The sequence below is a fragment of the Pristiophorus japonicus genome, chromosome 1 (genome assembly GCF_044704955.1).
Source record: "Pristiophorus japonicus isolate sPriJap1 chromosome 1, sPriJap1.hap1, whole genome shotgun sequence".
Classification (NCBI taxonomy): Eukaryota; Metazoa; Chordata; class Chondrichthyes; family Pristiophoridae; genus Pristiophorus; species Pristiophorus japonicus.
In genome coordinates, this window is record NC_091977.1 from 501238650 (window position 1) to 501261015 (window position 22366).

Here is a 22366-nt window from a genome sequence, read left to right on the forward strand (position 1 = left end):
CTCAAACTTCAGAAGGATTCTGCTCAAGATTTATGTTGTTGTTTGATGTAATGAGAGCTGGTGATTTAAACATTGCATGCCTCACGTGCCTTTAAGGAGATTAGTGTCAAAATTCTGAAGGAAAGCTCAAAGACCCTCATGGAATAGACACTGACCTAATTGGGGAAGTGAGGACATTTTACCATTTCTTCAAGTTCAACTTCACCATTTCCCCAAATATAGGCCAAGCACAGGCCTTTTTGCACAATTGTGGCACACTTGCTGTGGTAGAGTTTAAAGAAACCTTCCTCAAAAAAGCGTGGGAGTTTACTAATTCGCACTGATGTTCTTCCTTTCATTTAGCCTGATTTTGGATTCAGAGGTCCAAGACCTGACTATGGAAAGCCAGGTCCACCGGGTGTACCAGGTCCACCAGGTTTGCCAGGTCCTTCAGGATCTCCAGGGCTTCCAGGATCATCTGGCCTGGATGGAAGAGCTGGACTTGATGTAAGTCTTTAAAGTTTTATAATTCCAAAATAACAGCCTGATTTCTTCAAGGCTAGAATCAGAGAGGCTGTCCAAGTTTTTCTTGGCAACGCAACTAAATTGGTTTAGGATGAAACTGATGCATTTTGTTTGCACATGTGCTTTGGTGAGCTCAATATAAATAGATGGAACTTAGTTCCTCTGGTACCAAGTCACTGTAAAATCTTCAACCACCTGGCTTTGCTATAGATCTGGCTGCGAAAGTGCAGATTCTACGATAGCAAATATAAAAGGGCCTGATCAAATCACCAAACTGCATTAAAAACAAGGGGAAATTTCAAATTATGCTTTGAGAATGCAGCTTACAGTTCCTGTTCATGCCTTGGCCAAGGACAGGCCTCGTTGCGCACCTGTGAACATAAGAACATAGGGACAGGAGTAGGCAATTGAACTCCTTTGGCCTGTTCTGCCATTCAATTAGATAATGACTGATCTGTACCTCAACTCCATTTACCCGCCTTTGTTCCATATCCCTTGATATCCTCACGTAACAAAAATCTATTGATCTCAGTCTAAAAATTTCAATTGACGCAGCATCCACAAGGGGAGCGAGTTCCAGATTTCCCCCACCTTTTGTGTAATGAAGTGCTTCATGATTGCACTCCTAAGTGGCCTAAATGTTAAGATTATGCCCTCTTGTTCTGGAAGGATTGCAAATTATTGTGGTTCTGAGTATAAACAGAGTATTAGGATATGCTTAACACTAGGATGAATCTACTATCTGAGCCTAGATAGGAACTTAACAAAGTATTGAATGAGAATAGGCTATTTGGGCCCATTGAACATGTTCATAGAAACGTAGAAACATAGAAAATTGGAGCAGTAGGAGGCCATTTGGCCCTTCGAGTCTGCACTGCCATTCAATATGATCATGGCTGATCCTCTATCTCAACACCATATTCCGGCTTTTTCCCCATACGCCTTGATGCCTTTTGATTCTAGAAATCTATCTATTTCCCTCTTAACTATATTCAGTGAGTTGGCCTCCACAGCCTTCTGTGGTAGAGAATTCCACAGGTTCACCACCCTCTGAGTGAAAGAATTTCTCCTCATCTCGGTCCTAAATTTCCTACCCCGTATCCTGAGACTGTGACGTCTTATTCTAGACTTCCCAGCCATGGAAAACATCCTCCCCACATCCAGTTTATCCAACCCAGTCAGAATTGTATACGTTTCAATTAGATCCCCTCTCATTCTTCTAAACTCTAGTGAATACAGGCCTAGTCGACCCAATCTCTCCTCATACAACAGTCCTGCCATCCCAGGAACCAGTCTGGTGAACCTTCGCTGCACTCCCTCTATGGTAAGTATATCCTTTCTTAGGTAAGGCGACCAAAACTGCACACAATACTCCAGGTTCCTTCCATGCACAATTTTCTTTTGATTGGGAAAACCAAGCTGAAAGGCCAAGGCCCATTAGCAGAACAGCAAAAATGGTAAATCGTAGGGGAAATCAGAAAACAACAATATTGTTATATCAATCTTGGGCTTTAAAACCATAAAGGTAGTAGGAGAAAGGAAAGACGGAGGCTAGTAAAAAGTTCCACAGTTTGGAGGTGCTGTGGAAAAGTGAGTAGGAGAATTTTGACACCTCTCAATTTCAGCACGATGAGAATGTCGGAACGAGGATGAATGTGGAACTTAGTAGGAACAGGAAAGCAAATTTCAGAAGAGCATCAAAGATGATCATATTCTGCGAAAATTCCCCCCTACCCCTGAGGGAATTCAAGAAAAAATTATCAATTCAATCTTGCACTGGCACAATAGGCTATGCTGTTCATGGCACCATGGATGGCTCTGCTGCACAGGAGGGCAAGAAAAAGAGTGGGAGAGCTATAGTGGTAGGGAATTCTATTGTAAGGGGAATAGATGGGCATCTCTGCGACCGCAATCGAGACTCCAGGATGGTATGTTGCCTCCTTGGTACAAGGGTCAAGGATGTCACAAAGCGGCTGCAGGGCATTCTGGAGGGGGAGGGTGATCAGCCAGTTGTCGTATATATAGGTACCAACGATATAGGTAAAAAACGGGATGAGGTCCTACAAGCTGGACTTCGGGAGTTAGGAGTTAAAGTAAAAAGTAGCACCTCAAAGGTAGTAATCTCAGGATTGTTACCAGTGCCACGTGCTAGTCAGAGTAGAAATAGCAGTATTGTTAAGATGAATACGTGGCTTGAGGAATGGTGCAAGAGCGAGGGATTCAAATTCCTGGGATATTGGAACCAGTTCTGGGGGAGGTGGGACCAGTACAAACTGGACGGTAGTAGAGGGAAGTAAAATGGGAGCAGAAGCAAAAGGTAGAAAGGAACTAAGGAAAAGTGGAGGGCAGAGAAATCAAGGGCAAAAATCAAAAAGGGCCACATTACAACATAATTCGAAAAGAACAAAGAATGTTAAAAAAACAAGCCTGAAGACTCTGTGTCTCAATGCGAGGAGCATTCGTAATAAGGTGGCTGAATTAACTGCGCAGATAGCTGTTAGCGGATATGATGTAATTGGGATTAGTAAGGAATAATGCAATAGTAAGGAAGGACATTAGCTTGGATGATGTGGAATCTGTATGGGTAGAGCTGTGGAACACAAAAGGGCAGAAAATGCTAGTGGGAGTTGTGTACTGACCACCAAACAGTAGTAGTGAGGTTGGGGATGGCATCAAATTAAGGAAATTAAGGATGCATACAATAAACGTACAGCATTAATCATGGGTGAATTTAATCTACGTATAGATTGGGCTAACCTAACTGGTAGCAATACGGTGGAGGAGGATTTCTTGGAGTGTATAAGGGATGGTTTTCTGGACCAATATGTCAGAGAACCAACTAGAGAGCAGGCCATCCTAGACTGGGTGTCGTGTACTGAGAGAGGATTAATTAGCAGTCTTGTTGTGCGAAGCCCCTTGGGGAAAAGTGACCATAATATGGTAGAATTCTTCATTAAGATGGAGAGTGACACAGTTAATTCAAAGACTAGGGTTCTGAACTTAAAGAAAGGTAACTTTGATGGTACGAGACGTGAATTTGCTAGGATAGACTGGCGAATGATACTTAAAGGATTGACAGTAAATAGGCAATGGCAGACATTTAAGGATCACATGGCTGAACTTCAACAATCGTACATCCCTGTCTGGTGTGAAAATAAAACAGGGAAGGTGGCTCAACCGTGGCTATCAAGGGAAATTAGGGATAGTGTTAAATCCAAGGAAGAGGCATATAAATTGGCCAGAAAAAGGAGCAAACCTGAGGACTGGGAGAAATTTAGAATTCAGCAGAAGAGCACAATGGGTTTAATTAGGAGGGGGAAAATAGAGTATGAGTATGAGAGTAAGCTTGCAGGGAACATAAAAACTGACTGCAAAAGCTTCTATAGATATGTGAAGATAAAAAGTTTAGTGAAGACAAATGTAGGTCCCTTGCAGTCAGAATCAGGTGAATTTATAATGGGGAACAAAGAAATGGCAGACCAATTGAACAAATACTTTGGTTCTGTCTTCACTAAGGAAGACACAAATAACATTCCGGAATTATTGGGGACTGAGGGTCTAGCGAGAAGGAGGAACTGAACGAAATCCTTATTAGTCAGGAAATTGTGTTAGGGAAATTGATGGGATTGAAGGCCAATAAATCCCCAGGGGCTGATAGTCTGCATCCCAGTTCTTAAGGAAATGGCCCTAGAAATAGTGGATGCATTGGTGGTCATTTTCCAACATTCTATCGACCCTGGATCAGTTCCTATGGATTGGAGGGTAGCTAATCTAACCCCAATTTTTAAAAAAGGAGGGAGAGGGAATTATAGACCGGTTAGCCTGATATCGGTAGTGGGGAAAATGTTGGAATCAGTTATTAAAGATATAATAGCAACACATTTGGAAGGCAGTGACAGGATCGGTTCAAGTCAGCATGGATTTATGAAAGGGAAATCATGCTTGTCAAATCTAGAATTTGTTGAGGATGTAACTAGTAGAGTGGACAAGGGAGAACCAGTGGATGTGGTGTATTTGGACTTTCAAAAGGCTTTTGACAAGCTCCCACACAAGAGATTAGTGTACAAAATTAAAGCACATGGTATTGGGGGTAATGTATTGATGTGGATAGAGAACTGGTTGGCAGACAGGAAGCAAAGAGTAGGAATAAATGGCAAGCAGTAACTAGTGGGGTACCGCAAGGTTCAGTGCTGGGACCCCAGCTATTTACAATATACATTAATGATTTAGTTGAAGGAATTGAGTGTAATATCTCCAAGTTTGCAGATGACACTAAGCTGGGTGCCAGTGTGAGCTGTGAGGAGGATGTTAGGAGGCTGCAGGGGAACTTGGACAGGTTAGGTGAATGGGCAAATGCATGTCAGATGCATTATTATGTGGATAAGTGTGAGGTTATCTACTTCAGTGGCAAAAAACAGGAAGGCAGAATATTATATGAATCGTGACAGATTAGGAAAAGGGGAGGTGCAACGAGACCTGGGTGTCATGGTACATCAGTCATTGAAAGTTGGCATGTAGGTACAGCAGGCGGTGAAGAAGGCAAATGGCATGTTGGCCTTCATAGCGACAGGATTTGAGTATAGGAGCAGGGAAGTCTCACTGCAGTTGTACACAGCCTTGGTGAGGCCCCACCTTGAATATTGTGTACAGTTTTGGTCTCCTAATCTGAGGAAGGACAATCTTGCTATTGAGGGTGTGCAGCGAATTGATTCCTGGATGGCAGGACTGAGATATGAAGAAAGACTGGATCGACTAGGCTTATATTCACTGGAATGTAGAAGAATAAGAGGGGATCTCATAGAAACATAAAATTCTGACGGGATTGGACAGGTTGGATGCAGGAAGAATGTTCCCGATCTTGGGGAAGTCCAGAACCAGGGGACACAGTCTAAGGATAAGGGGTAAGCCATTTAGGACCGAGATGAGGAGGAACCTCTTCACCCAGAGAGTGGTGAACCTGTGGAATTCTCTACCACAGAAAGTTGTTGAGGCCAATTCACTAAATATATTCAAAAAGGCGTTAGATGTAGTCCTTACTACTCGAGGGATCAAGGGGTATGGCGAGAAAGCAGGAATGGGGTACTGAAGTTGCATGTTCAGCCATGAACTCATTGAATAGCGGTGCAGGCTCGAAGGGCCGAATGGCCTACTCCTGCACCTATTTTCTATGTGTCTATGTTCGGCGCTCAGGATTATTTATCGAGATAGAGCAAAGGGAACTTGCTCTGGGCCATGCTATACCTGTGAGGAATGCTTGGTGCTGCTACTAGGTGACAGATTTGATTAAAGTGTTCTACTCTCTATGACTAACATCCTTCATTTGGGTACAAAGATAATTCCAACCATAATTAAATAGTAGTTTAATATAGTTCAATAATTGTAAAAATGATCATGTTTAATTTACTTTTTGCAGGGTGGAGCAGGTGCTCCTGGTCGGACAGGCCTTCCGGTAAGTACTATTTGTTTTCAAGTGTCATTAAGTTAGAAGCAACCATCTGAAGCTTTGTGTAAAGTGTAAGGACATAATTAGTGAAAGTTTGCAAAATTCTGCAAAAGCTGATCCCAATTTAGAAGGAGCTACCATGTGAAGCCATTGATGCAGGTATACTATCCTGGCTGCTGTAAACATCTCCCCTAAAAACATACAAAATAATTGCAACAAAGATTCAATATATTAGTATCTTCCTCCTTGGATGTCACGTGACCATTACAGTGTCACAGAGTTTTGTGGGTGAATTTCGCAAGACTTCATGCCTCCTTCCATTTTGCTTGACGCGAGTTCTGATTGGACAGTTCATGCCTAATTTGGATGCTCCTGATTTGATATCAATTAGTCTGCAACAGACCCAGACATGAGGAGAGGAAAGCCCCAGTGGTGGAGAGTTTTGGGAACCACAGTTCCAAAGTTACCTGTTCCTTCCAATCATGCTACACTCACCACATGTCATGTCTCAAATTACTGTATCCTAAAATGTTATTTTCTGATAGAACTTTAGCTAATTTGCATTTGAATTTATCAATACTAATTGCTTCCACCATCTCCCTACTGATCCTGCTCCATAGATTGATGACTTACTCACAGATATTTCTGCAGATTCGTTTTGAAGTCACCCCCCCCCCCACCCGTCCCTTTCAAGCCTGTCATCTTGTCATCTGCTTCTACTGTTCTGGACATGGTGAAACAGCTTGTTATGGTCTACATTGTGATTACTTTTATTGGCTGGAAAATCAGCTCCACAAGTTTGCCACACTGATCATCACGCCTGATTCTCTAATTGGCCCACCAGTGGAATGGAATGGAATCTTGGAAAGTTCACTCTCATGTTGCTCTGTGGGTTAGACAGCAGGTGTGGGATTTACTACTTTGGTAGAATCCCAACACGTTTTCAGTGAGCCAGCAAATCCACCCACCGTAATGGCTAGTCTTGTTCCCTGGCCGACTTTCAGATGTTATGATCATTGTCTGATTATTGACATGATTCCTACCTTTGTTGGGAAGCCAGCTTGAGGGGGGCGGTGGGCGGGGGTGAGGTGGTCTCAAAATGGCTGTAGCATACCTGTGCGGCTGGCCATAACGTGTTCGAACTTCTTTAAAATTTGTCCCAAATCTGCTTCAGTTTATCGATTCACAGAATGCTCAACACCAAGCAACTCCAGATGCCAGGAATTCACAGGTATTTCTGGCACGCAGCACTGCTGGGGTGCAAATGAAAGGAAATATGTCAGATGGTGTATTCCTTTGCATGATCTTTGATACTCACGTGAATATGCACACCCATATTCCCTGTCACTTCAGGCAGAAAATCAGTATCACTGAATCCTCGAGTTGGTCCTTACATTATTATGTCCCATGTTGAAGTCCTTTTTTCATTCTTTGGTGACAGTGATTTCCAGAGATATTCATGCCAACTCTGCATTCTATCACAGTCAAGGCACACTTAAATGTGAGAGAATAAAATGTCCATGCACAAATCCCTTTTTCTTCATTTTCCAACAATAGCTGTTCCTGTTAAATTAATAGCTGTTCAATGAATAAAATATTTAAATGAATTGCAAAATTCTGGATTTATTCCTTGTGCTGATGTGTCATGCCCTTTTTGCCAATCAATATATTCAGCTCTTTATACAAGCGTTTCTGCCGAGGTATGAAAATTGCCTAGTAACCAGTTCACTGACATTTCATGGTTTGTTCACATCATCAGATGCTAGGGTGCAAGACTTTTTGTCTATCAGTGTAACTAGCGCTTATGTTTAGGTTTAGAAACCTCATCAAGTGCTAAAACTCAAGCTTTGTTAGCATTCTATTAACTGGAGCACACAGTTCATCCAGTGTCACTGGCTAAAGGACACGCATAATTGACGAACTGTTCTTAAAAAAAAGATTAACTGTCAAATACTGTGGGATATTGCTAGATGTGATTAATCTGTTATTTAAAGGTCCTTTTGTTTTTAAAGATTTGTCGTGCTGCCCTGTAATGTGTATACAGGTGTAGTGTCGAGAATCCGGAACCCTCAGGACCGAGGCTGTTCCGGATTCCGGACATTCGATTGTCTTTCTGACATCACGAATCCAGAAACACCCGAGCCCAGGTTCGGATATTTCCGGATTTTGGAACATCAGAAAGAGGAGGTGTTCGGACGGGCCCGCTGTGGAGGAGGTGTTCGGACGGGCCCTGCTGTGGTGGAGGTGTTCGGGCGGGCCCGCTGTGGAGGAGGTGCTCAGGTGGGCCCGCTGTGGAGGAGGTGTTCGGACGGGCCCCGCTGTGGTGGAGCTGTTCGGGCAGGCCCTGCTGTGGAGGAGGTGTTCGGGCAGGCCCTGCTGTGGAGGAGGTGTTCGGGTGGACCCCGCTGTGGAGGAGGTGTTCGGGCAGGCCCTGCTGTGGAGGAGGTGTTCGGGCAGGCCCTGCTGTGGAGGAGGTGTTCGGGCGAGCACAGCTGTGGAGGAGGTGTTCGGACGGGCCCCGCTGTGGAGGAGGTGTTCGGACGGGCCCCGCTGTGGAGGAGGTGTTCGGACGGGCCCCGCTGTGGAGGAGGTGTTCGGATGGGCCCCGCTGTGGAGGAGGTGTTCGGACGGGCCCCGCTGTGGAGGAGGTGTTCGGACGGGCCCCGCTGTGGAGGAGGTGTTCGGGCGGGCCCCGCTGTGGAGGAGGTATTCGGGTGAGCCCCGCTGTGGAGGAGGTGTTCGGACGGGCCCCGCTGTGGTGGAGGTGTTCGGACGGGCCCCGCTGTGGTGGAGGTGTTCGGTCGAGCCAGCGAGGAAGCCCCGAGGTAAGGGTAATGACAGCGAGCGGGATGAAGGGCAGCGAGGCAAGGCCTGAGGTTGGCAGCGTTGACAGTTCTGGATTCCGGAACATTTTACGGATTCCAGACGACCCTGACACCGATAGGTCCGAAGTCCGGATTGCGGAACATTCTGGATTCCGGAACTCCGGATTTTTGACGCTGCACCTGTATAGTAATGAAAGTAAATGACATAAATACATGTTCCGATATCCGTAACAATTGTGATTGCTTTTCCAGTACTGTAATTGCAATCTCCATCTCTCTACCCCTCTTTCCTCCTTTAAGATGCTCCTTAAAACCTACCTCTTTGACCAAGCTTGGTCATGTGCCCTACTAGCTCGTTATGTGGCTTGGTGGCAAATTTTGTTTGATAACGCTCATGTAAAGTGCCTTGGCAGGTTTTACTACATTAAAGGCACTGAATAAATGCAAGTTGTTGTTGTCATAGTTGGTACAGTTTGCATTCCTTTCTGAACTCCTTGCCAAACTTGATACAACGGCTAAAACAGATAAAAGAATAGAAGAGTTAAGTGAATTAAATTACATGGCAAAATCATTATTGACTTAAATGTTTTGTGCCGTTTAGTTCTTCTTCAGCCTGAAATTGCCCCTTCCCTTAAGTCCTGTTACTGTCAGAAATCGTCAGCCACGCTGCGGAGTGAGATGGCCGCCGATTTTTCGTGAAATGGCCGCCATTTTGAAAATTCCACTCCTGTGGTGTCCACTCCCCCCTCTACCGCTCCACTGCTGCCGATCCGTCCTAAGTGTGTCATAAGAGCCTGCACCGCTGATGTTCCTCCCTGATCACAAAATGCTATCTAGAAAATCTTGCTGTAGCTGCTCGGTGCCACTACCAGCTTTTTCTGCCAATGCTTGGAGTGATGCAAAATGGCGTTGCGGCTAACGTTAAAGTGGAGGACCTACTGCCGCGGCCGCTATCTTTTTTTTTTCGGCCGACTGCCGTGTCGGGCCAGCAATTCTGCCCCGCAGGTTCAGCCTAGCACCCACTCTTGACCAAAACCCTCCCTGGTGGCCCAGTTGACTTAACCTAAAGAATCGCAGCAGCCCTCCCCTTTAAGTGAAGGGGAGAGACGTGGTGACGCGGCACCGTGATGACGTCATCCGTGCTACGCTGATGAGTGGCAGAGGCGGACACTCCATCCGCCCCCCCCAACATCCGCCTCTCTAGACTGCGAACCGTCGCTCACTGAAACACCTCCGCCCCCATCATGACCGACTTCCGGACCGCTGGAAAAAAAGCCAAAGAATGGAATTTCGCTCAAGAGGCCATCACATCCACCGCGCCGGTAAAAACAACTGAAACAGTGTAGGTGCGCCCCATTTTCGGCGGTGGGCGATTTCGGCCCCCTGATTTCCAGTCCGTTATTGCCCTTTTAAAAAGCTGCTGGTGGCACTGAGCGGCTGCAGCAAGAGTTTCTCCGCAATATTTCACGGTGCGCGGGGGGAGGGGGGGGAAACATTGGCTCTTTGTAATACAAGAAAGGACATAATAGCGAGTAAATAAAAATGCGTAGTGACTCGCTGGGGCATCCAGTTTTATAGCAGCTTCTTGTTGCTCCTGTTAATTATCAGAGAATGACGCAGACATTTTAAACAGCAGAACGTAAAACATTCGCTGCAATGTTTTCTTTTTATACCAATGAATCTCCTGTAGTCTTGCTCACAGTGTGCGAAGCAAAAGGAAGAGGTGCGTAACAAGAAATACGTGCAAGTGCAAGACTTTTAATAAATAATATACAATGCCATTTTGGTTGAGACATCCTTAAAACAAATCAATGATTCATTGTCCCCACTCAAGCCTCAGGTCTCCCTTTTTTCTCAATTTGAAATGCTTATTCTTTTCTCTTGTTTGAAATATTATCATCTGAAACCCATAGGTCGCAGTTTGAAACGACACCAATAACTCTGTTACCAGTAAGATACACAGCCTGTGGATATTCTTAGTGAAGTTCAGCTAACAGCAACGGCCCAATTAAGCAACACGTCAATTTTGTTCCAATGCAGGGTCAGAAAGGGGAGCGTGGTGAAGTTGGATTCTCAGGACTACCGGGAAAGCCTGGCCTTCCAGGAATGAATGTAAGTACTACAGGTCATTCCCAGATACCTCATTGTTAGGGTACTTATAGACCTAGGGGGCTAAATTTCCCCTTTTTTAGAGGCCCGGGGGGGGGGGGGGGGCGGGGAGGTGGCGGTGGTTGGTGTTGGTGGGGACGGGGGGTGTGGTGGGATGGCGTTACTAGTTCCCGGGAAATTTCCTGGGAGTTTGCGGAGACACTGCCATGGCAGCACTGCGCCTCGAGCCGCCGTACAACTGACGATGACATCATCGCCATGCACGCCGACCCCCTCACTGCCCCAGTGCTGACCCCTTACCATCCTGCGGTGTGAATTGCCCCTTGGGCCGCAAGGCTGGTGCGAGCGGATGTCAACGCCAGCCTTATGGGTGGCGAAGCTAGCCGACATCCACTCTCGGGGCGGGAATTAAAGTGGAGGGTGCCAGCTCTCAGGTCGGCACCAGTATGGTGGCCCTGACGTGGTCCAGACCACCATCATGCAGCCCGACACTCTGTTTTGGGTGTCGGGCTGCAGGCCCAGTTCCGCGCTGCCCTGGTGGCCTAGTGGAGGCCATCAGAGGCCTTGGAGAGTGTGCAGCGGCCCTCCCCTGTAAGCGAAGGGGAATGGCATTGAAGCGTGTCTGCACTATGTGGAGCATCCGACTGGCGCATCTCTCCCCGTCCTGGTACCGCCCCAGGAACCACCCCTAAAGGAAATGGAGGGCGCAAGATTGCGCTCCGCTTCCTTTGAGGAGTGGTAAGCCCAATTCAGCGGCGGGGGTGGGACTTCTGCGGCGGGCACAGAAAGTCCCGCCCCCAGCTGGTTTCCGCCCCCAATCGGAGCGCAGGGCAATTTCACCCCCCCAGTTTCTGAGTTTCTTTCATATTGAGAAGATGGATTTCATTCATGTTACCCCCACAGTTTCTTCATGAGTCTTAACAATCTGAACAGTAGATGTCACCATTATTCCCTTGACACCTTAAATCCTTCTTTATCCAATGATATTCTTGATCTCAGAATCTCCTCTGACCTCAAATGGAACTCACATCTCTTCCAGTGATTAGACAGCTCTCAACATACTTGTTTTTGTTCTGAAAACACTTCTTTTCCCTCATTAACATTTAACTCTCGAGAAAGGTTAGGTTCAAACAAGACTTGACGAGTGTTCCCATCTCTGCGTACTCTCCAGGCTCCTCTCACATGCAGTCAAAAACTTTTCATCTATTCGTCAATGCCATTCTCATCTCTCGTCCCCCAATTCCTTTCTCTTTTCAAATGTTTTTGTCTTTGTTTTCTCAATTCCTTTATGGTTAATACTGATCAAAGCTTTTCTGTCTTGTTCCTTCGACTCTGTCCTACACGCTGTTCTTCCTCCTTCTACCTTTCACTGAATTGAAATTAAAACTCGTTGCACTACTTTAACCCATTCTTCCCTAAGACATCAAACTTATGCCTCTCTGTCTTACAAATTTCAGGCTTTTAAACGCAACCTTTCAATTGTCCTGTGGGCTTTGAACATTTAGCTTGATTTAATTTATGTTTTCAGAGGATTTAGTGTTAATTCTTAATCATTAATCGTTGCTGTCTTTATTTTGACTAGGGACGACCAGGCCCAATAGGACCAATGGGTCCTGAAGGTCGAGTGGTAAGTGATAAAATGCAGACGATCTGCATTTGTGAATGTGCTTTTATTCTTGCTGCTATTTAAAGTTCAAAGGGAATGTGTATAATCTGCATTCAATGGTGCTTTTCGAATACAGACTCCAGAACGTGCACTCATCTTATTTGTGGAATCAACAAAGAGACGTCTGCCTTCAAAGGTTTATTTATAGGGATAGGATTCATAATATGGCTGCTTGGCAGTATGGTCCCTTCTTCCTTAAGTTTCATATTCCGTTCTACAACCATGATCGGTAAGAACATCAGATGCTAATTAGATCGACCAGCCAAAGTTCTTGTTATTTGATATTTTCTGTCCAACTCCTGCACTCAGAGGGGTACGAGGTACTGAGTGGAGAATGAGAGGTGCCCTTATAGGGAGAAGTAAGGTACTGAGCAGGGCCCTTACTGAGGGATATAAGGGACTCCGTGGCACAGAAAAGGTTAATCTTAAGTCACTATTCCCAATAAAATCCCACTGAAGGACAATAAATGGCCCTTAGACCTGTTACCAACTGATTCACAGTGACTGTCAGTTACAAGGCAGTCATGAGAGGCTCTCATAGAGGGATATAAGGGACTGAGAAGGGAATAGGGGGCCTTATGGAAAGCTTTGTCTTAGTATCCTGCCTAGCATAATGCTATCTGCCTTCATTCAGAGACATGTTATTAACAACAGATTGACACTGCAGAACAGTGTATTGCTTGCTTCAGAGAATAGGTGGCAGAGAATAGCCTCAAGAAAAGACACAGAAGAGGAGTTGGAAATCTGAATGCTAACATATTTTTCACACAGTTCAAATATGTAGCTAGCCATTATAAACATTAAAGATTATAGTGATAAGGATTAGAAGATCTTGGATTTCCACAGTACCTCTTGAAGGGATGGTTAATTTTTGAGTTTGATCCCTAGATGTCTGAACTTCAGCTCTACATTTGATATGAGGTGCGACTATTTCACCTCCGCTGGAAACGGGGCGCACTTACCGTGTTTCAACTGTTTTCACTGCCGCAATGGACACAGTGGCCTCTTGCGCGAAATTCAGACTTTTGTCTTTTTTTTCCACCATGGCGGAAATGGGTGCAGAGTGTCCTTCAATCTGGGGTGGGTAGAGTGTCCGCCGCTGCCAGTCATCATGTTGGCGCGTCACCACATCTCTCCTCTTCACTTAAAGGGGAGAGCCGCTGTGAGCTCTGCGATTCTTGTAGTTAGGTCCAGGTGATATCATCATCATCATCATCATCATCATAGGTAGTCCCTCGAAATCGAGGAAGACTTGCTTCCACTCTAAAAGTGAGTTTTTAGATGACTGGACAGTCCAATACAGGAATTACAGTCTCTGTCACAGTTGGGACAGACAGTCATTGAAGGAAAGAGTGGGTGGGGCGTCTGGTTTGCCGCACGCTCCTTCCGCTGCCTGCGCTTGCTTTCTGCATGCTCTCGGCGATGAGACTCGAGGTGCTCAGCACCCTCCCGGATGCTCTTCCTCCACTTATGGCGATCCTTGGCCAGGGACTCCCAGATGTCGGTGGGGAGGTTGCATTTTATCAAGGAGGCTTCGAGGGTGTCTTTGAAACATTTCCTCTGCCCACCTGGGGCTCACTTGCCGTGTAGGAGTTCCAAGTGGATCGCTTGCTTTGGGAGTCTTGTGTCGGGCATGCGAACAATGTGGCACGCCCAATGAGTGTGGTCAGTGCTTCGATGCTGGGGATTTTGGCCTGGTCGAGGCTTTGCCTATCTCAGTATTGGAGCTGCTCACCCAATATAAGCCACCTACTTCCAAAAGGAAAGACAGAAAATTGGGTAAATATGGGACATGGTCTGCAGGGTCTGAAGTAGAAGAGATCGTGCTGGTACAGCTAATGATGCTAGTACTATTGATCAGCGCTGGCAATCATTTTACTCAATATTATTCAGATGAAAAAAAACGAATGAAAAACACATTGATACAATGTGGCAGAGGAGCTGTTATTGTAAACTGCTCCTGAATGTTGCAGTAACTAAGCCTGTCTGGGAATTCCACATTGAAGCCATAACATCTGCGTACCATCTGTTCCTTCTCTCATTGCTGTGATGCTTATTAGCACACTCATTTTTAGTCAGGAAGCAGTAAGCACAAGTGATTCCAAGGATTGATCAATGTCATCCCATGCTTGATGATAGCCAGGTGAACTATCCTGTGCCTTGAGAACCACTTTTTCTCTTGCTGAGGTGGATCTCCATGCAGCATTGCATCAGCTGACCCACTGATAGCTTTCTGCTGCACATCACCCGAGGGGTCTCAGCAATAAACGAGACATTTAAAAATTGTAAACTTTCCCATTCCTTCATGCACAATATAAGTCAACGCACAGATACAAAGAAGTTTCATTATCCTGACCTATTGGGTGGTGGGGGGAGGTGATTCTGCACCACCAACTCGGCAGCCTGATGTATCATTGATAATCTCGGCAGGGGAGCTAATGAAAATTCTTCTCTTTCATCTTGCTGAAAGTGCCCAGAAGCTGAGCTAATTAACAATTACAGCAGCATACTGCAACATTTGCTGTTTTACCAGATGCTGAACTGCACTTTTTTTAATGAGGAATCTGATGATCTTCATGCTGCTCCTAAACTCACGCTGGGAGAGTCACAAATTGTTTATTTGCAAGCATCCCAAGGAAATTCTCAGGTTTTGATTTTGGGAAGCTGGCCCAGCTATCTCAAATACATTGAGAATTCATCTCAGTTTTCAAAATATATATTTGTCTGTTATCTATTAACTTTAGCAAAAATAAGTTCCTGTAACGTTTTAATGTTCAATAAATCCAGGAAACTGGAATGATGTTATTTGGATCGAGAAATACTACAGCAACAACTTACAGCCACAAAGCACCTTTAATGTGGCTGAACATACCAAGGCACTTCATATTCCTTAAGTATTAAAGACAGTGGGGGATTCTTTACTTTGGAGCCAGGTGTAGACAGAGTGTAGACAGAGAGCAGGCTGTCAATTTTAATGGATGGAAAATCATGGTCTGGAGATGTGTGATTTCTTGAACACAGTCTATGCAAGTGCCTGGAACGCTGAAGCAGAAAATTTATCTCAAGTTTAAAAAAACTTGTTTTCACTCTTTACCCAGTCTTATTACCTTTTCTCTCATCTTCTGAAGACACTGGCTCATGCCTTGGTTAGATTCCAACAACATTGCCCAATTGGCAATTTTTCATACCTGAGCCGAGACAATGAGTGTCAGGAGGTCATTTGGCCATGACGGAGGAGTGGTATCATCATTAAGCCTGACCCTTTCCTCATCTGACATCCATGCATATGGACTTTCATGTCCGTTGTGCCCTGAAGGGGACGAAATCCGCGCTGTGACTCCAGGAGAAGCTCCTCGGCCACAGGGAGAAGACGGTTGAGGAGAACTCTAGAGATGGCTTTCCCAGTGGCTGATAGCAGGGAGATTCCTTTATAGTTGCCACAGTCGGACTTGTCCCCTTTTTTAAAGATGGTTACGATCACTGCATCTCTGAGATCTCCCGGCATGCTCTCCTCCCTCTAGTTGCAGGAAATATGTAGAGAACAGCACCAGCCCTTATACATGGCCTTCTTCGACCTTACAAAGGCCTTTGACAGTGTCAACTGCGAGGGTCTATGGAGCGTTCTCCTCTGTTTTGGATGCCCTCAAAAGTTCGTTACTATCCTCCGCCTGCTCCATGATGACATGCAGGCCATGATCCTTACCAACGGATCCATCACAGACCCAATCCACGTCCAGACCGGGGTCAAACAGGGCTGCGCCATCGCCCCAACCCTCTTCTCAATCTTCCTCGCTGCCATGCTCCACCTCACAGTCAACAAGTTCCCCACTGGAGTGGAACTAAACTGCAGAACCAGTGGGAACCTGTTCAACCTTTGCCATCTCCAGGCCAGGTCCAAGACCACCACAACCTCTGTCATCGAGCTACAGTACGTGGACGACGCCTGCGTCTGTGCACATACAGAGCCTGAATTCAAGGACATAGTCGACGTATTTACTGAGGTGTACGAAAGCATGGGCTTTACGCTGAATATCCGTTAGACAAAGGTCCTCCACCAGCGTGTCCTTGCCACACAGCACTGCCCCCCAGTCATCAAGATCCACTGCACGGCCCTGGACAATGTGGACCACTTCCCATACCTCGGGAGCCTCTTATCAACTAGAGCAGGCATTGACAATGAGATTCAACACCGCCTCCAGTGCGCCAGCGCAGCCTTCGACCACCTGAGGAAAAAAATGTTTGAAGACCAGGCCCTAAAAACTGCCACCAAGCTCATGGTCGACAGGGCTATAGTAATACCTGCCCTCCTGTATGGCTCAGAGACATGGACCATGTACAGTAGACACCTCAAGTCACCGGAGAAATACCACCAATGATGTCTTCGCAAGATCCAACAAATCACCTGGGAGGACAGACGCACCAACATTAGCGTCCTCGACCAGGCCAATATCCCCAGCATTGAAGCACTGACCACACTTGATCAGCTCCGCTGGGCAGGCCACATAGTTCGCATGCCAGACACTGGTTGGCAACCAGTAACTAGTGGGGTGCCGCAGGGATCAGTGCTGGAACCCCAACTATTTACAATCTATAAAAACGACTTGGAAGAAGGGACTGAGTTTAACGTAGCCAAGTTTGCTGACAATGCAAAGATGGGAGGAAAAGCAATGAGTGAGGAGGACATGGACAGGCTAAGTGAGTGGGCAAAAATTTGTCAGATGGAGTATAATGTTGGAAAGTGTGAGGTCATGCACTTTGGCAGAAAAAAATCAAAGAGCAAGTTATTATTTAAATGGAGATAGATTGCAAAGTGCCGCAGCACAGCGGGACCTGGGGGTACATGTGCATGAAACACAAAAGGATAGTATGGAGGTACAGCAAGTGATCAGGAAGGCCAATGGTATCTTAGCCTTTATTGCAAAGGGGATGGAGTATAAAAATAGGGAAGTCTTACTACAGCTATATAAGGTATTGGTGAGGCCACACCTGGAATACTGCGTGCAGTTTTGGTTTCCATATTTACGAAAGGATATACTTGCTTTGGAGGCAGTTCAGAGAAGGTTCACTAGGTTGATTCCGGGGATGACGGGGTTGACTTATGAGGAAAGGTTGAGTAGGTTGGGCCTCTACTCATTGGAATTCAGAAGACTGAGAGGTGATCTTATCGAAACGTATAAGGTTATGAGGGGGCTTGACAGGGTGGATACAGAGAGGATGTTTTCACTGATGGGGGAGACTCAAACTAGAGGGCACAATCTTAGAATAAGGAGTCACCCATTTAAAACAGAGATGAGAAGAAATTTCTTCTCTCAGAGGGTTGTGAATCTGTGTAATTCGCTGCCTCACATAGCTGTGGAAGCTGGGACATTGAATAAATTTAAGACAGAAATAGACGGTTTCTTAATCGATAAGGGGATAAGGGGTTATGGGGAGCGAGCAGGAAAGTGAAGCTGAGTCCATGATCAGATCAGCCATGATCTTATTGAATGGCGGAGTATGGCCTACTCCTGCTCCTATTTCTTATGTTCTTATGAGACTCCCAAAGCAAGCACGGCACACGAGCCAAAGGTGGGCAGCAGAAACGTTACAAGGACATCCTCAAAACCTCCCTGATAAAGTGCAACACCCTCACTGACACCTGGGAGTCGCTAGCTAAAGACTGCCCAAAGTGGAGAAAGTGCATCCGGGAGGACGCTGAGCACCTCGAGTCTCATCGCCGAGAGCATGCAGAAATCAAGCGCAGGCAGCTTAAAGACCATGCGGCAAACCAGTCCCACCCACGCCTTCCCTCAATGACTGACTATCCCACCTGTGACAGAGACTGTGGTTCACGTATTGGACTGTTCAGCCATCTAAGAACTCATTTTAAAAGTGGAAGCAAGTCTTCCTCGATTCTGAGGAACTGCCTATGATATGGACTTCCATTAGCCCAACATTGAATAATGATCAGGAGTGAGGATTATGGCTTTGTTTAACCTCCCTTAATCCAAGGGCACTGAGGCCAGTTATGACACTACCACAGCTGTGATCAGCCTATAGCACTAATATGTCTGGAACATATCTGATATGTTTGTCAGGAGATGTACCACCATACTAGGTAGTAATTCATCATCATCATAGACAGTCCCTCGGGGTCGAGGATGACTTGCTTCCACACTAAAAACGAGTACTCAGGTGACTGATTAATTCATTTTAAACAGTGGAAGATGCCTGTACGTGAATTTTTTTAACATTGGGTGGTCATTGCACATCAGCCACCCCATGGACTTGACAGAGCAATGTCTTGGTCCAGTGGCAAGGAATTCCAAGACGACTGGAGACCAGGCTCCGCCGCATGTGCCAATACATACACACAAACTCAAACATACTTCTACTGTCCTCCTTCCTTCCTCATTCCCACAAGACCGCTCTCTATGTCGAATTCATAGTACACAATGTGAACCTCACCGCCCTCACAGCCTCGCTATTGGCCCATGCTGCGCCTTCCCTTGGTCTTGTCCACGCTGCTCCACCTCTGGGCTCCAACTTATCCGTTCCTCTGTGGCTCGACCCTCCTCTCCTCTCCGCTTCCGATCTCCGGACCTCACCCATCGAAACTTCTGGACCTCGCCTGTCCCGACCTCTGGACCTCACCGGTCCCGACCTCTGCTCCTCGTCGGTCCTGAACTCTGCTCCTCGTTGCTTCCAACCTCTGCTCCTCGTTGCTTCCAACCTCTGCTCCTCATTGCTTCCCACCTCCACTCCATGCTGCTTTCGACCTCCGCTCCTCCCTGATTCCGACCTACGCTCCTTGCTGCTTCCAACCTCCGCTCCTCGTCGTTTGCAACCTCTACTCCTCATCATTCCAGACCTCCGCTCCTTGCCACTTCCAACCTCCACTCTCATCACTTCTGACCTCCACTCCACACTGATTCCGACCTCCACTCCTCCCCGATTCCAACCTCCACTCCTCGCCGATTTCGACCTCTGTGTTGTTGACCAAGTAGTACATCTCCTACTCAGCCATTGATTCTTAAACACCAAAGTTCCAATTGACAAGTCTACATAAGAATGATTAACATGCTAATATAGTTTTGTGCATTCCAATAGGAAATTAAAGCCGTAGAAAGCATACAGTGTAGATTCTTCAGGGTGTTAACAGGATGGGAAACTAGTTATGTGGAGGGATTTGAGATAATGGGATTATTTCCACTGGATTAGAGAAGGCTAAGAAGGGACTTAATACCCATTTTTATAATTATGATGGTTTCAATGAGATGAAAGGAAAAGGCTATTTCCTATGGTTGGGCAATCAATGACATTGGATCATCAATTTAACATTGTCACTAAGAGAGGTTGATGGACATTTTTTTACGCAATGTGCTGGTGGAGCTTTGTCATAGACAGTGGTCGAGTCAGAAACCATTGCATCCTTAAATCGAAAATTGGATAGATATTGAAAACGGAGATCAATATAAATGGAGCCTGAAGAGAGTTTTTCTCCAAGGGCAACCCTTGATCTACATTTAGACTCTCTACAACTTTAGACTGTTTGTCTGCCTGACTTGGACACAGATTTAAATTTTGACCTTCTCTTGGACTTGTTTATAGTACAACTGATATAGGATTTGCTACTGGGTCTCTACTTGGAACAAAACTATGTGACTCATCAGAGGTACTCGAATCATTTCAACTTTCAACTCCTTCCACATCTTAGGTAAAATATGATCAATATGAACAAACCTAATCTTTCCATGATCAAACATTTTGACCAAATATGAACGAGGGCCATATATCTTCACTACTCTTCCTGGTAACCACTTTCACATTTACGGTGAAGGTTCTTCACTGTAACCTAATTCAATTTCACACTTCTTTCTCTTACTCTACTCTATCATGATTCTCTTTCTAACTTAATTGTTTCTCCTGCTGATTGTGTCAAGTTTGGCTTTAACAATGAGAACTTGGTTCATGGCTGTCGTTTGAGAAACAACTCTGCTGGTGTTCTATCAGTAGTTGTATGACAAGTATTACGATAAGTAATTAGAATATTTGCTAGTTTGTGGTCCAACGACAACTGCCGTTTCCTTGGATTTGGATCCAACATTTGCTTGATGAGGGCATGTTTTACAATTTGTACTATGTGCTCTGCTGCACCATTTGAAGCAGGGTGATACTTTGGTATGTTTCACACCGATTCTGGTCATGAACTGTGAAAATTCTTCTGAACAAAATTGTGGTCCATTATCAGACACAATTTCTTCTGGGAGGCCATATGAAGAAAACAATCTTTGCAAGTTGTCTAGTGTTTTAATTGTTGTTACTTTCCGCATTGGAAACACCTCTACCCACTTCGAATGACAATTAATCACAGTGAACAATTGTTGTCCTCCTAGCTCAGCAAAATCGCTGTGCCACACCCTGGGAAGCCATTTCCATGGCTGTAATGGTACTGATGGTGGTTTCTTGCTTACCGATTGACATGTTGTACGCTGACTAATGATGTACACTATCTCTTTATCTAAACCTGGCCACCATAAGTAACTGCGTGCAAAACTCTTGGTCAAGCACATTCCCAGGTGCTGGTCCTGAAGATATCCGAATTTATTTGGAATAACTACTATTGCACCCCACAATCTTTATCCACTGGCAATTCATTCCTATGAATGACGTATGGATGAATACCTTACTCTGATACCTGGTTTAGTCAACCATTTGCTATGTAATCATACACCTTTGACATAACTGGATCATATTTGGTTGCTCTACCAATTTCTTCAGCTGTGAATGGCAATTCATCAAGGTATGAAAATAAAACTTCTTCCCTATTGGGTGTAACTTGTGATGGGGATGGCAACCTAGACATAGCATCAGCATTACTGTGATCAGCTGATAGTCTGTATTCAATGTCATATTTTGTTTCCACACGAAAAATCTCATTTCAATCCAGCTTCAGTGATCCCAACCAATTTCTACCTATCAAGGCAGGCTTGTATCCTGCTACTATTATGAAAGGCAAGCTCTGAAACTAATCCTTATATTTCACCAGTATGGTGATACGTCCTACAAAAGAGATTTTCTCTTCTGAGTAGCCTCACAACTCTATCTTTGATTTCTCCAGTGAAAAATCATGTAACTTGTCGAGATATGGCGATTCCGGTACTGCATTCATGGATGCACCGGTGTTGATTTCCATGGATATCCTAGTTCCTGCAACATCTACTTGGATGACGATACTTCGCGAATCGCTGTTAGATACCCTCGTGCTCCTGATGACGTGTATCTCCAGAACCTCCTCATTCTATTGCTTCTCTTCAATGCTATTTAGTCTCGGGCGATTTCTACTTCTAGCATTGAACATCGGTTTACTCTTCAGTCGGCATATCTTCGCAAGATGCCCAGTTTTCTTGCAGTAGAAACACTCTGCCTTCACATATGGACAGCTTTGAGCAATGTGTTGTCCCAGGCACCGATAGCACGACTTCAATGTACTGTTAGCTTGGCCAGTCACTGAGGCCTTGGGGCCCAATTGCCTTGTACTTTTAACCTGCAGGCAATTCACCTCAGTTGTCTGACGACTGGAAATGGCACAAAATTCTCAGGAGCATTGGTCGGCCATATCCATCAACATAGCTTGTCTGACACACACAAGATGGCACTTAACAGAAAACTGTCATCATGTGAATTTGCCTCATGACCCTTTTATTGTATTTACATCAGTAGTTGCAGTAGTGGAGCAGTAATCCACAAGGGGAGCAGTAATCCATAAGGGGAGTTCTATTACATCAACCTCTATGGTTCCAGACAACCAGTACAGGTGACCATGAACTGATGGGAAGC

At 45.4% G+C, this 22366-nt stretch overlaps 1 protein-coding gene across 1 annotated transcript in view; it reads left to right on the forward strand.

The window, feature by feature from the left end:
* Positions 1–22366, forward strand: part of LOC139260322 (collagen alpha-1(IX) chain-like) — a 194166-nt gene that overhangs the window by 62224 nt on the left and 109576 nt on the right. Inside the window, exons 8-11 of the mRNA XM_070876799.1 lie at positions 343–486; positions 5918–5953; positions 10813–10884; positions 12464–12508. Coding sequence (XP_070732900.1) covers positions 343–486; positions 5918–5953; positions 10813–10884; positions 12464–12508 — 297 coding nt within the window. The remainder of the gene's footprint in view (positions 1–342; positions 487–5917; positions 5954–10812; positions 10885–12463; positions 12509–22366) is intronic.